The sequence below is a fragment of the Portunus trituberculatus genome, chromosome 36, assembly GCF_017591435.1.
Source record: "Portunus trituberculatus isolate SZX2019 chromosome 36, ASM1759143v1, whole genome shotgun sequence".
Lineage (NCBI taxonomy): Eukaryota > Metazoa > Arthropoda > Malacostraca > Decapoda > Portunidae > Portunus > Portunus trituberculatus.
Window position 1 is genome coordinate 11,093,446 of NC_059290.1, and position 12,500 is coordinate 11,105,945.

Consider the following 12,500-nt stretch of genomic DNA (forward strand, 5'->3'; position numbering starts at 1 on the left):
ACGGTAGACAGACAGACAGATAGACAGACAGACAGACAGACAGACAGACAGAAAAACAGGCCTACAAACATACGGACAGAAAGACAAAGACACGGAAAAATCAACAAGAAAACTGTATCATGTCGCAAAGGCAAATAAAGAAAAAAAACAATGTCAGTGCGGAGCGGGAGAGGGCGGGAGGACAGCGCGGCAAAAACAGAGAAAGCGTCACAATAGAAGTTTACGAATTCCGCCGACGATGAACCGTAATTTGTTGAGAGGCGAGACTTGGACCTTTATTAGTACGTGAGGGTATTTGAGACGCGTTGGGGGATGGTAGGGGAGTGGGGGGGGATGCTGTCTGACCTTTATACCTTCACTTCAAATAGGCACAAGTCATAGAAACCAATGTACAGTACAGTAAACCACAATACAATGCAATTATTTCCACTGGAGCCTTTCATACTATCACTAAAATCATAAACTCACTTGAAAACGTCAGAAATTTCCATTGCAGCCTGTTGATCCATCCCTTAAATCACAGAAACTCCTTTTAAAACCCAGTAACTTTCTCTAAAACCGGTTCAACTCAGTCATAATGAAAACTTCTTTGAAAGCATGAATAATTTGCATCACAACCTCTTAAACTATCACCAAGATCATGGAAACACCCTTCAATACCCCAACAGCTTTCAGTGGAGCCTGTCACACTCGTTGCAATTATAAAAACAAGCTTTGAAAAATATAACTTCCACTAGAACCTGTCAAACTATCCCTGGAGTCACAAACACCCGAGAACACATGAGCAACACACACCATCGCAGCCTCTTGTATCACTGAAATCATGAAAAGCACTCTTGAAAACCGTAATAACTTTCACCAGATCCTATTAAACACAGAATTAAACGATCCAAACCTTTGAAAACATGTCAGATTATCCCTCAAACCACGAAACCCTTGAACACATCCACAACATGCACTAAAACCCTAAAAAAAAGACAAAACAAGACACGGAAACACACACACACACACACACACACACACACACACACACACAAGGCAGTTTTTCCTTACGATAAACTAGAAATCTTGCTAATCCATCAACTGAACCATAAAAATACCCTTAAGAACACGATTATCTTCAACTAGAGGCCCTTGAAAATAGTCGTTGTGAGAGAGAGCAAAGCGTTTCTGAGTATGAGCCAGTAACTTTTGCAACAGGGAAGTATAAAGTCTGATAATGCGTTGCTGTGAGGGCGTGTTGGTGGCGTGTGAAGGGGTGTACATAGGAAGGAGGAAGAGAAAGGGGGGGTGTCTGGCTGCCTGCATTACCGTAAGACTGCAGAAAGGTCACTTGGAAACGCTGCATTCTATTCTGGTGTGTTCTGGAAGGTGTATTAGTGTGGGAGGCGTAAGAGAGGACAGCAGGAAGACTGGAAGAGGGTGAAGGCTTGACGGGGGGACCGGAAAGAAGCTGGAAAGAACTGGATGTTGCTGCAATGTAATGTCTGGATAGATAAATGAGGAAGTAGCGCAAAGAATGAGGAATGTAAAAGGAATGACTTGAATTTGAGGTGTTAATGGTATGAGTGGAGTTTCTTTCCTGCATTTTATTCCACACCTGCTTTATTTCCATACTTTCCACACCTATCAGTGAACCAACAGTGTGTATCTTTGCGTCACACACCTGTTTCACTCTTGCTTCACACCTGCTGAGATAGTGTCACTCTACACCTGTCATTTCCACTCTTATTCCACACCTGTTCTGCTTGTGTGGATACTCCTACCAGTTACCTGTCCACATCTGTCACACACCTACGGGCGCAATACAGCACCACCTACCCAAACCTGCCCCATAGATAGATAGATAGATAGATAGATAGATGGATAAATAGTCAGATAGATAGATAGATAGATAGATAGATAGATAGATAGATAGACGCATAGACAGACAGATAGATAGATAGATAGATATGTAGATAGATAGATAGATAGATAGATAGATAGATGGATAAATAGATAGATAGACACATAGACAGACAGACAGATAGATAGATAGATAGATAGATAGATAGATATACAGACTATTATAACCACACACCACCACAATACCACCACCCCTTTCTACCACACTCATTCACCTTACTTCAAATAGATAGATAGATAAATAGACAGACAGACTATTAACCACACACTACCACAACCACCACCACCACCACCACCACCACTTTCTACCACACTCACTCACCTTACTTCATTAACATATTAGTCTGTTCCCACGGTATTTACACTCCTCCCAGCCTCGACCACCACCACCACCACCACACTAACTCGTCCACCTTGCTAGTCAACATTCATTCATCCTGTTGTGGAAAATCGAGACAAAGATGGGAAAATATAAAAAAAGGAGAAAAAAAGGGGAAAAAAGAGAGAAGAGGAAGAAAATGAGAATACAGAGGAAGTAATAATGGATCTTAACTTCTAATGGAGCCATTTTTTTTATTTTATTTATTTTTTTGTTGTTGTTGTTGTTGTTGTTGTTGTTGTGGTGGTGGTGGTGGTGGTGGTGTTGAGTTTGAGAAAGAAAGGGTAAAATACAGGTGTTTATATAAGGCTTATGAGTAGTAGTAGTAGTAGTAGTAGTAGTAGTAGTAGTAGTAATACTGGTGATGGTGGTGGTAGTAATGGTAGTAGTAGTCGTAGTAGTAGTAGTGGTAGAAGTAGTAGTAGTAGCAGTAGTAATAATAGTAGTAGTAGTAGCAGTATTAATAGTAGTAGTAGTAGTAGTAGTAGTAGTAGTAGTAGTAGTAGTAATAGTGCATAGAAAACGAAACACGAACGCTGAGGGCAAACTTACCTAATATCATGTCGACAAGAACTGAACAAGACCAACTCCTCCTCCTCCTCCTCCTCCTCCTCCTCCTCTGACCCTATTACGCCTCACCTTGACTTTGCTCTCCCTCTTACTGAAGTCTGCACGGAGGCTGGTCGAGAGAGAGAGAGAGAGAGAGAGAGAGAGAGAGAGAGAGAGAGAGAGAGAGAGAGAGAGAGAGAGAGAGAGAGAGAGAGAGAGAAAGGGGGTGGATGAAAGTAGCAGTTTGTTATGACAAAAGCTTCCTCCTCCTCGTCCTCCTCCTCCTCTTTCATCACCTTCCTTCTACTTCCTCTTCCTTCTCCTCCTCTTCTTCTTTCATTAAATTGCAACAGAAGCCTAATTTTAGGAGGAGGAGGAGGAGGAGGAGGAGGAGGAGGAGGAGGAGGAGGAGGAGGAGGAGAGAGAAGAGAAGAAGAAGAAGAAGAAGAAGAAGAAGAAGAAGAAGAAGAAGAAGAAGAAGAAGAATACAAAGGAATACAAAGGAATACAAAGGAAGACAAACAGCAACAGACCCTTAGGTCCTTACTAGGCTGTTTGTGAAGACTATCTACTAACTACCAGTGGTAGAGATAGGACAGCAAAGCAGAAGGCTCCTCCCCACCCACCTCTCCCTCCAGCCGAGGCTGGCAGGAAAAAAAGGCGAAACCATGTGATATTAAAAAATCACATGGAATTTTAGTAGAGATAAGAGGAAAGAAGAAGAAGAAGAAGGAGGAGGAGGAGGAGGAGGAGGAGGAGGAGGAGGAGGAGGAGGAGGAGAAGAGGAGAGGAGGAGAAGAAGTGGAAAAAGAAGGAGAGGTACTGCCATATATAGAACCTCCGCTCCCTCTTCCTCCTCCTCCTCCTCCTTCCTCCTCTCCTCCTCCTCCTCCTCCTCCTCCTCCTCCTCCTCCTCCTCCACATCCAAGGTAATCCCAGCAGGAGGTCAGTTAATCCCCTCATCCTTCATCCCTTCTTCCTCCCCTCGTTATTCTTTTTTTCTTCCACTCCTATATTTTTTTTTCCTGGGAGAGATGGCGAAGGAGTCTTTTCTTTTCTCTTTTTTCTCTCTTTTTTTTTTTTACCTCCCAGCCCATCCACCCTCTCCTCCCCCACACACACACACACACACACACACACACACACACATACGTAGTGGATTGAGAATAGTTAGGAGTATAGAAATTTAGTTAGTTGTTTATTAGTGAGTGAGGGAGTGAATAAAGTTTGGAATGCCGTGATTGGTGAGTGAATGAAAGGAAGTTGATGATTTGTTAGTGAATAGTGAATAGTGAATAGTGAAGGCTGCATTCCACACCTGAGGGAGAGGATGGTGAGCTCAAGTGTACTGTAGTAAGTTGGTGAGTGACTGAAGGAGAGTTGGTGATATCTAAGTGAGTGGGTGAATGAATAGTTAGAAATAGGCTACACACACTGACCACATCTTACAAAACTACTTCGTGTGGGTGTTGGGTGTGAGTGAAGGGAAAGTATAGCTACTCTCTCTCTCTCTCTCTCTCTCTCTCTCTCTCTCTCTCTCTCTCTCTCTCTCTCTCTCTCTCTCTCTCTTCTCCCCATTCATGTTGTTTTTAGTTCTTTTTTTGGTGTTTGTTTGTTATTCCTTCGTTTATCAGTTGCTGTTATGTTGATTGCCAAGAGGAATGAGAGGAAAAAAAATTGTGACCTTCATTTTCTTAATTTATGTGTTGGTTGTATACGTGACCTTCGTGTGTGTGTGTGTGTGTGTGTGTGTGTGTGTGTTTGGTAAGGTTGGTATTATAGTTTGCTTTCTTTGCTTTTGTTGTTGTTGTTGTTGTTCTCCTTCATTCGAATCCCGTTCTTCTTTTTTTCTTTGTTGTTGTTTATTTTCTTTTTCTTTTTTTCTTTTTCTTCTTCTTCTTCTTCTTCTTCTTCTTCTTCTTCTTCTTCTTCTTCTTCTTCTTCTTCTTCTTCTTCTTCTTCTTCTTCTTCTTCTTCTTCTTCTTCTTCTTCTCCTCCTCCTCCTCCTCCTCCTCCTCCTCCTCCTCCTCCTCCTCCTCCTCCTCCTCCTCCTCCTGCATCATCAGCCTCATTCCTTATTCTTTTTTCATCACCATTCGCTTTATTACTCTTATTTTTTACATATTCCTTAAACAATAGAAGGTCATTTAAGGGATCGAGTCCTCTGTTGCTGCTGCTGCTGATGTTGTCGCTTTCGTACCTCAGCCGAACGTACGGTTGTGTGCTGGAAGGAAAAAATAAATAAATAAATAAATAAAATGAAATAAATGAAGCTACTGCAATTTTTGAAGCTGTGTGTGAAGGTTTTGTGCATTTGTTCGTCTTAGTTCATGAATTAGATTGTTAGTTAACCCCTTCAGTACTGGGACGCATTTTTGCCATGTGTTTTTGGGTATGATTTAACGATTTTATTTTATTTTTGAAGCTGTGTGTGAAGGTTTTGTGTATTCATTCGTCTTAGTTCATGAATTTGATTGTTAGTTAACCCTTTAAGTACTGGGACGCATTTTTACCGTGTATGATTAGACGATTTTATTGGCATTAGAAAGGGTCTATGGAGGTCAGAAGATTATTGGCCAGAGTCTTCACTATTTCAATCCCCCACATGAGTTTCTGAATCTGTGCAGTCACCAAATAGTATAAGCAGAATGAATATGGAAACGCGTCCTGGTGCTGAAGGGGATTAATGAGTTATATTGGTTCGTTATATAGTTATGCTGTCCGTTATTTAGTTATTTATTTACTTTTCTGCTTGTTTACTTATTCATCCATGTATCCGACGTATTCATTTATTCATTATTATTATCATTACTTATCATTCATTTCTCACGAGTCTTATCAGCAGCCAGGCAGACATTGGAGGTTTGGCAGACTTCCTTTAGCCTTGCAGTATTTTATCTTGGCAAGGTGAGGCGGTGCGGACCAAGGCAGGCAGGCAGGCAGGGCAGTGCAGGGCAGGGGATGGTGGAGACAGGACCCGCCTCTCTATATGGGCTGTATTCATAAACACCCTCCTCTCTCACCACGGCAATTTTCGAAGGCCACAGAGACGACTAGCAGGGTTTTTAAGACAATTTCTCGTTTTAATAGAAATCTTGCCAATCTTTCACCAGAACCATAAAAACACTCTTGAAAACTCTTTAATCTCTCACTACGACAATTTTCAAAGGCCACAGAGACGACTAGCCGAGTTTTCACGACAGTTTCTCCTTTTAATAAGCTATATATCTTGCCAATCTATTACCTTAAAAGCACTCTTAAAAACACGAATATCTTCAACTGGACTCTTTGGAAAGCAGTGACGGTGAGACAGCAAAGCGTTTCAGAACACATGTATATATGGGCTGCATTCAGAAACACTCGACTCTCGCCAATATTTCAAAGGCCACAGAGACAATTCACCGCGGTCCGTATTCAGAAACGTTCCTCTCTCTCACCACGACTATATTTCCAAGGCCACAGGGATGACTAGCGGTGTTTTCGAGAGCGTTTCTCTCTTGATAACGTAAAAATCTTGTCACTCTACCTCTAGAATCGTAAAAACACATTAAAAATCTGTCTTTTCTCTCACCATGACTATTTTCCAAGGCCAAAGAGATGATTGACGGTGTTTTCAAGAGTATTTCTCCAGTCAATAACACAGAAATCTTGTCACTCTGCCTCTAGAACCATAAAAACACCTTAAAAATTGCTCTTCTCTCTTACCACGACTGTTTTCCAAGGCCACAGAGATGATTAGCGGGGTTCAAGAGTGCTTCTCCTCTTGGTAATGTAAAAAATAATTGTCACTGCCCTAGAACCATAAGAACACCTTAAAAAATTCATGTCAATTTAAATAAAGCCTTTTGAAATAGTGGGGTTGAAGTGCAGAAGTGTTTGAGAATACGAGCCAGCGTTCTGAAGTGTTTCTTGTGATGATTAACCCTTTGACTACCACCTCATACACCTTTCCCTGCTTGTCAGTCACTCTCAGACACCTCTACTTGTTCGACACCCACGTCCAATCCCTGAACTGCGAAGAAATTGCAAAATGTATTCCTTTTTCGTCGCTAACTTTCTCGTGGACGCTTATAAAGACTTCACGTATTGCTTCCGCTGCTCCTAATTGTCCCATGGTGCAGTGAAAGGGTTAAGTTCTCGGGGTAAATTGATTGTAAGTGTTACGGTGGGTGCGGGACGGTTAGGGGCGGGGCGGGGTAGGACGGGGCGGGGTTGGATAGGGCCTGGGACCAGTGTGGGGCTGTGGGAAGGGTGGAGGGGTCATCAGCCCAGCAAGGTCATATTACCTGGCCAGGCGAGTGACTTCCAAAATATGCTTGCCCTGGGTCTTGTTTCTATATTCGCATTCATTATCATTCATCATCGTCTAATTGCCTTGAATTTTGTATCCATTTTATCTGTTCATTTGTTTCTGTTTCAACGATAAGTGATCTTGCCAAGTTTGCGGATTAGCGGTGATGATAAAAATTAAACTGAAGGGCAAACCAAGCATTCATCTCTGTTGCCTGGGAAAATTGTCATGGTGAGAGCATAGCGTTTCTCAATACGGACCTTATTACATGCAGAAGTTCACCTCACAGTTACCTTTCCTTACCGCAGCGAGGCGAGTGGTGTACATTTACCTTTATCCACTCACAACTAACCTCTCTACTCTAAAATGGCTCCTGGATTTCAAACACATTGCAGCTTATTGATAACGTCATTGATTTTATGTGAATAATGCTTGTTTTCTGTTGATCAGCACTTATTACAAGGACAGCTCACGGTTTGCCTCAAGATCTGACAACCACGCACCCCCTGGGACACCATTCAGACACAGACCCAGGAGACACTTCAGAGCTTTTTTTTTTTTTTTTTATGTAGGAAAGAGGGCCAGCCAAGGGCAAAAATAAATAAAGAAAGGAAGAAAATAAAATAAAAAATAAAGAAAAGAAAAGAAAAAGACCCACTTGAGTGTTGGTTCTCTACAAACAAGAGCATCAGCCAATATATGTCAAAGTACAGACTTTTTTTTATATAGAGGCTGCCACACACCACACACACCACGCAGGGAACTCGGTGAACTTAATTTGTCGCTAGAGGGACTTAGAACAACCAGCACTCCTCCACAACGCAACTAACCAATCTTTTTTGAAACTTGCTCCTACATCTTTTAGAACTGGCTGGTTTCTCCTGTCATTTATTCATTTTTTTCATGTGTGTCCTTAGCCAGCTTCCCTCGTACTTGAAAAAAAAAAAAAGAGAGGACAAGTGCTTAGATAACCTTCACGCAGGGCCGTTTCTAGCTTTGTGGGGGCCCTAGGCAAGATGCTGTTTGGGGGCCCTAGATTTCAATTTTTCGTCGTAGCCCCTGGGTGACTTAGGAAATTAAAATTTTCCAAGCTACCCAGGGGGCCCCCTGGTGGCTTGGGGGCCCTAGGCAATCGCCTTGTCCGCCTATAGCTAGAAACGCCCCTGCCTTCACATAGAGTATTGGACGAGAAGGGAAGTGGTAGATCATTACAAGGACAGGCTGGATATTTTTTTTTACTAGTATAGCCACCACCACCACCACCACCACCTGCTAGCATCACCAGGTGGGGTCTCTGTCAACCTGGCCGTGGATGGAAGGATGAAGTAGAGCTTGTGCATGGCGGGACTGTGTAGTTTGAATGGAGGTGAACTTAAGTTTTAATATTTTTGCTTTTTATTTTGATTTGGTGTTTTATTTGATTTATTTATCTATTTCGTTTTATTTATTGATTTATTTTTTTTAGGTATGAATTTCCTGCTTTGGTTTATATTCAGTTTTAACTGTTTATGCATTATACTACTACTACTTCTATTACTACTACTACTACTACTACTACTACTATACTACTATACTACTTCTACTACTACTATGCTACTTCTACTACTAGTACTACTACTTCTACTACTACCACCACCACTACCACTTCTACTATTACTACTACTACTACCACCACCACCATCACCAATACTACTACAACTACTACCACTACCACTACTGCTACCATCACCACCACCACCACCACCACCACCAGCAGCCCTTTCACAACATCTGTCTCAGCAAACCACACCCGTAACACTGTCCTGACACTTCCTTCTCTCCGTAGGCAAGGTGTCGGCCGTGTTGGGAGCGCTGGACGGAGTGATGCCCATGATCAGCTTCCCGCTCTACACAGTCGTCTACTACTCCACCATCGAGGTCTTCCCGGGTGCACAGTTCTTCTTCGGAGGGTCAGCAAACCTCCTTATGGCTCTCATCTTCATGTGAGTGGGAGGATGTGCTTGGTTTTCATACACACACACACACTCTCTCTCTCTCTCTCATGTTTTTAAGTCTTTCAACACCGGGACACATTTTTACCTGAAGATTTGTGTTATTAGACCATTTTATTGATATTAGTGTCTATGGAGGTCAGAAGATTAATGGCCACAGTCTTCACTGTTTTAATCCACCAACATGAGTTTCTGAAGCTGTAGAAAATCACCAAATAGTCACCAGAATGAATATGGAAATGCTTCATGGTACTCAAGGGTTTAAGGATGGAAATTGTAGTTGTATGTGTTATTTATTTTCTTTACACCAAGTCCCTTATACAGTTAGGTGTCATGGCTGTGTGTTCCATCATGAGCTAGGGTTGTGTTGCATGCGTGTTCGTTCAGTCAGTCAGTCAGTTGGTCAGTCAGAAAGATTCCTCAGCCAGCGTCTCACAGCCTATTCCCTCCACAGCCTCATCATGGTGTCAGACCGCAGCGCCAACTACAACGTGGAGGACGCTGTGCCGCCGCCGCAAGAGGGACCCGTCAAGGAAAAGAGTTTGGTGATCCGCAAGGACTCCCGCTGGCTGTACGACGAAGACAAGGACTCCAGCACCACCAAGATCCGCCTGGCCACCATCCTGCTCTCCAGCTTCAACTTCTCCATCGAGGTGCCCATGATAGAGCAGTCCTTTGGCAAGCCCCTCGAGACAATCCAGGAGGAGCCGGAGGACGACGAAGAAAACGGGCAGCACCACTCCAATAATGTCAACTCAACCGAGGAGCAAGTTTCGGAATCTTACGACAATGTGGCGTATGTTAACGATAGTAAACCTTAGTGTTCTTAGGCGTCTAGTTTGTGTATTATAGTTCTTAGGGTTGTTGTGTTGCAAGTTAAATGGCCACTTGTTTGATGAAGTTGTGTGCTGTGGGAGATTCCAGAGTGCCTTGTAGTGGTGGACTGTGGACATCAGTTTTGTGTCCATCAGCTACATTAACCTCCTCTTTGGGGCGTCTCTCTGCCAGTCTGTCAGTTCATAGTTGATAGCGTTGATACCATTTCCACTCCCCCTCCCCTCACATTCTCCTTGTACAGCATCAGCAGCTTCATGGAGAGTGGTCTGCAGTGTGGATACAGCAGTGAGCATCTCCATGTCATTAGATCCCCTAACCGCGGTGCTGACCAGCTCCAGGTTAGGCATATAGTGAGTGTACATACTGGCTGGTTATCTAAGGTAGTGTTAGTTGTTAGTTCAGGACTCTGGTGTTGGTTTGTGAGAGGATGAAGAGCCACAGTGAAAGGAATTAGAGAAGAATGTGTGCAGGCTTGTGTGTGTTGGCTTATGTGACGAAGAATCAGTGAAAGGATTTGTGCGGGGTTGTCACAGCAGCTCCTCGTTTTGATTAGATATGTAAGGTACACGAAGCCTGAGTGAGACCAAGAGTATGCTGTGATATTCATGCATGCTTCTTTGTGTTAGTTGTGACTGGTAATGGTCGATGGAATGTGAAATACTTGGCGTGCGCTAAGTGTGGATTCTGTCTCCACCGTTGATGGTAACTGTGTTTTGAGAGACCATCAGGAAGTTGTGAGGACAGCAATGTATCTGTTGCCATGATTCAAGATTGTCCATTCATTCATTGCCAAGAGTGTTGAAGGCCCATATGAGTTGCATTATGTTGCTGTGGCTGTTAAGAGTTTTTGCAATTGTAAAATAATGTTCTTGTAACATGTTTAATATTTATGTCATTAAGAGCAACTGACAAAATTGAGAAGAGGATTGATAAATTTTAAATATTAAATAGTATATCAATAATGGTAGTCAAAATTGATATGAGCAGCAGTAAAGTAATCTCGAGTATTAGCTTCTTGCCGTGCCTCTTACCTTGATGACTGCAGCGAGTTCCCTCCAGCAGGTCAGCCGGGCCATAAGAAGTGCAGGTTGTGACGCAGGACAAGGCAGGTTCAGGGATAGCCTTGTGTATGTGGTGAACCTTCTCATTATGTTGTCAGTAAAATAATCCTTCTCTTTAGGGGAGGATTTTGAAAACTAGAATCTAACATTGTCCAATAAGTTATCATAGTTTTTGTCTTCTGTGTCTTGATTGTTATAATTCATTTGATACCAGTGTTCAGTGGTAAAGAAGCTGTGGAAACTGTGGAGTTCATCTTTCATAGAGGAACTTTGCTTTGCAGTTCTGGTCTTGCTTCATCATGGTAATATTTGTGTAAATTAGTTTTCCCTGCATGTATCAAGAATTGTTGTGTTTAGGACTTGTAAATCAGTCCACACAGCATTAGTGGCTGGTAGTACATTGTGTCAAAAACTGTCCTCAAATCCTTAAGGTTCACAGTAAAATCCTTGTATTAACTGCTGCAGAGAAAACTGTTCCTGATCGCCATCATTCACTCAGTCCTAGAGGTACAGAAGGCACACACAAAATGTTACCCTCACTGTAATGTTTATAGATGAGCATTAACAGAGGTAAAAGTGTTGTGTTCAAGGACTCTCTCACACTGTTTTCTTGAGGGTGTTAACACAGACAGCTTGGTGACGATAGCTGTATTTATATTAGCACCCCGAAGAAAACAGTGTGAGAGAGTCTGTGAACGCATGACACTTTTACCTGTTACTGCTCCTCTACAAACATGACAGTGACGATAACAAGACACAGCTTGAATCTACCAGTCACTGATGATGTCATGTCTGAGAAGAGTACTTTGTTTACACCCATTGTCAACGGAGGAGAGAAGTGCTGCTCCTCTTTGCCAGACCTCTGCTCCTTTCCTCCTGAACTATGTGTGGCTGGCTTGCTTCTCACACTTCATTCTGTTACTGATGTGTGGCTTCAAAAGTATTGTCTCATGAATAAAGCTACCGATTCTGTAGTTGTTGGAGGGGAATGTGATGTGTGGAGAGAAAGTGAGTGAGTGAGTTATCTTGTACAAGGGGAGACTGTGGTGTCGACTGTGGTATATTGACATCCTGTGGGGGGACATCCTGTGGGTCCCCTGGGTCCTGGGGTGGAGAGAGAGAGAGAGAGAGAGAGAGAGAGAGAGAGAGAGAGAGAGAGAGAGAGAGAGAGAGAGAGAGAGAGAGAGAGAGAGAGAGAGAGAGAGAGAGAGAGAGAGAGAGAGAGAGAGAGAGAGAGCGCCTTGTGTCTGGGAACTAACACTGCCTGAACTATGCACATCCACACAGTTAAAGCATTCAGTATTGTATCTGCTTCACTATTCATGAGATTTTTACCTTTGAATACATACATCAGTACTTACAAAAGAAGAACAGAGTAAGTGTGGTTCTGTAAGCGTGGTAGCCAGTCAAATGCAACCACAAGGAACAGGACACAGGGCAGCAAACAGTAGCCTCCTTCCTCAGCTGAAAGTAGACAGTGTAGTGAG

The 12,500-nt window shown here is 42.8% G+C and overlaps 1 protein-coding gene across 1 annotated transcript in view; it reads left to right on the forward strand.

Annotated features, from left to right (window-relative positions):
- LOC123513641 (proton-coupled folate transporter-like) overlaps positions 1–12,500 on the forward strand; it is a 36,863-nt gene that overhangs the window by 24,065 nt on the left and 298 nt on the right. The window contains exons 5-6 of the mRNA XM_045270917.1: positions 8,950–9,106; positions 9,570–12,500. The exon at positions 9,570–12,500 is cut by the window's right edge and continues 298 nt beyond it. Coding sequence (XP_045126852.1) covers positions 8,950–9,106; positions 9,570–9,936 — 524 coding nt within the window. The 3' untranslated portion in view covers positions 9,937–12,500. The remainder of the gene's footprint in view (positions 1–8,949; positions 9,107–9,569) is intronic.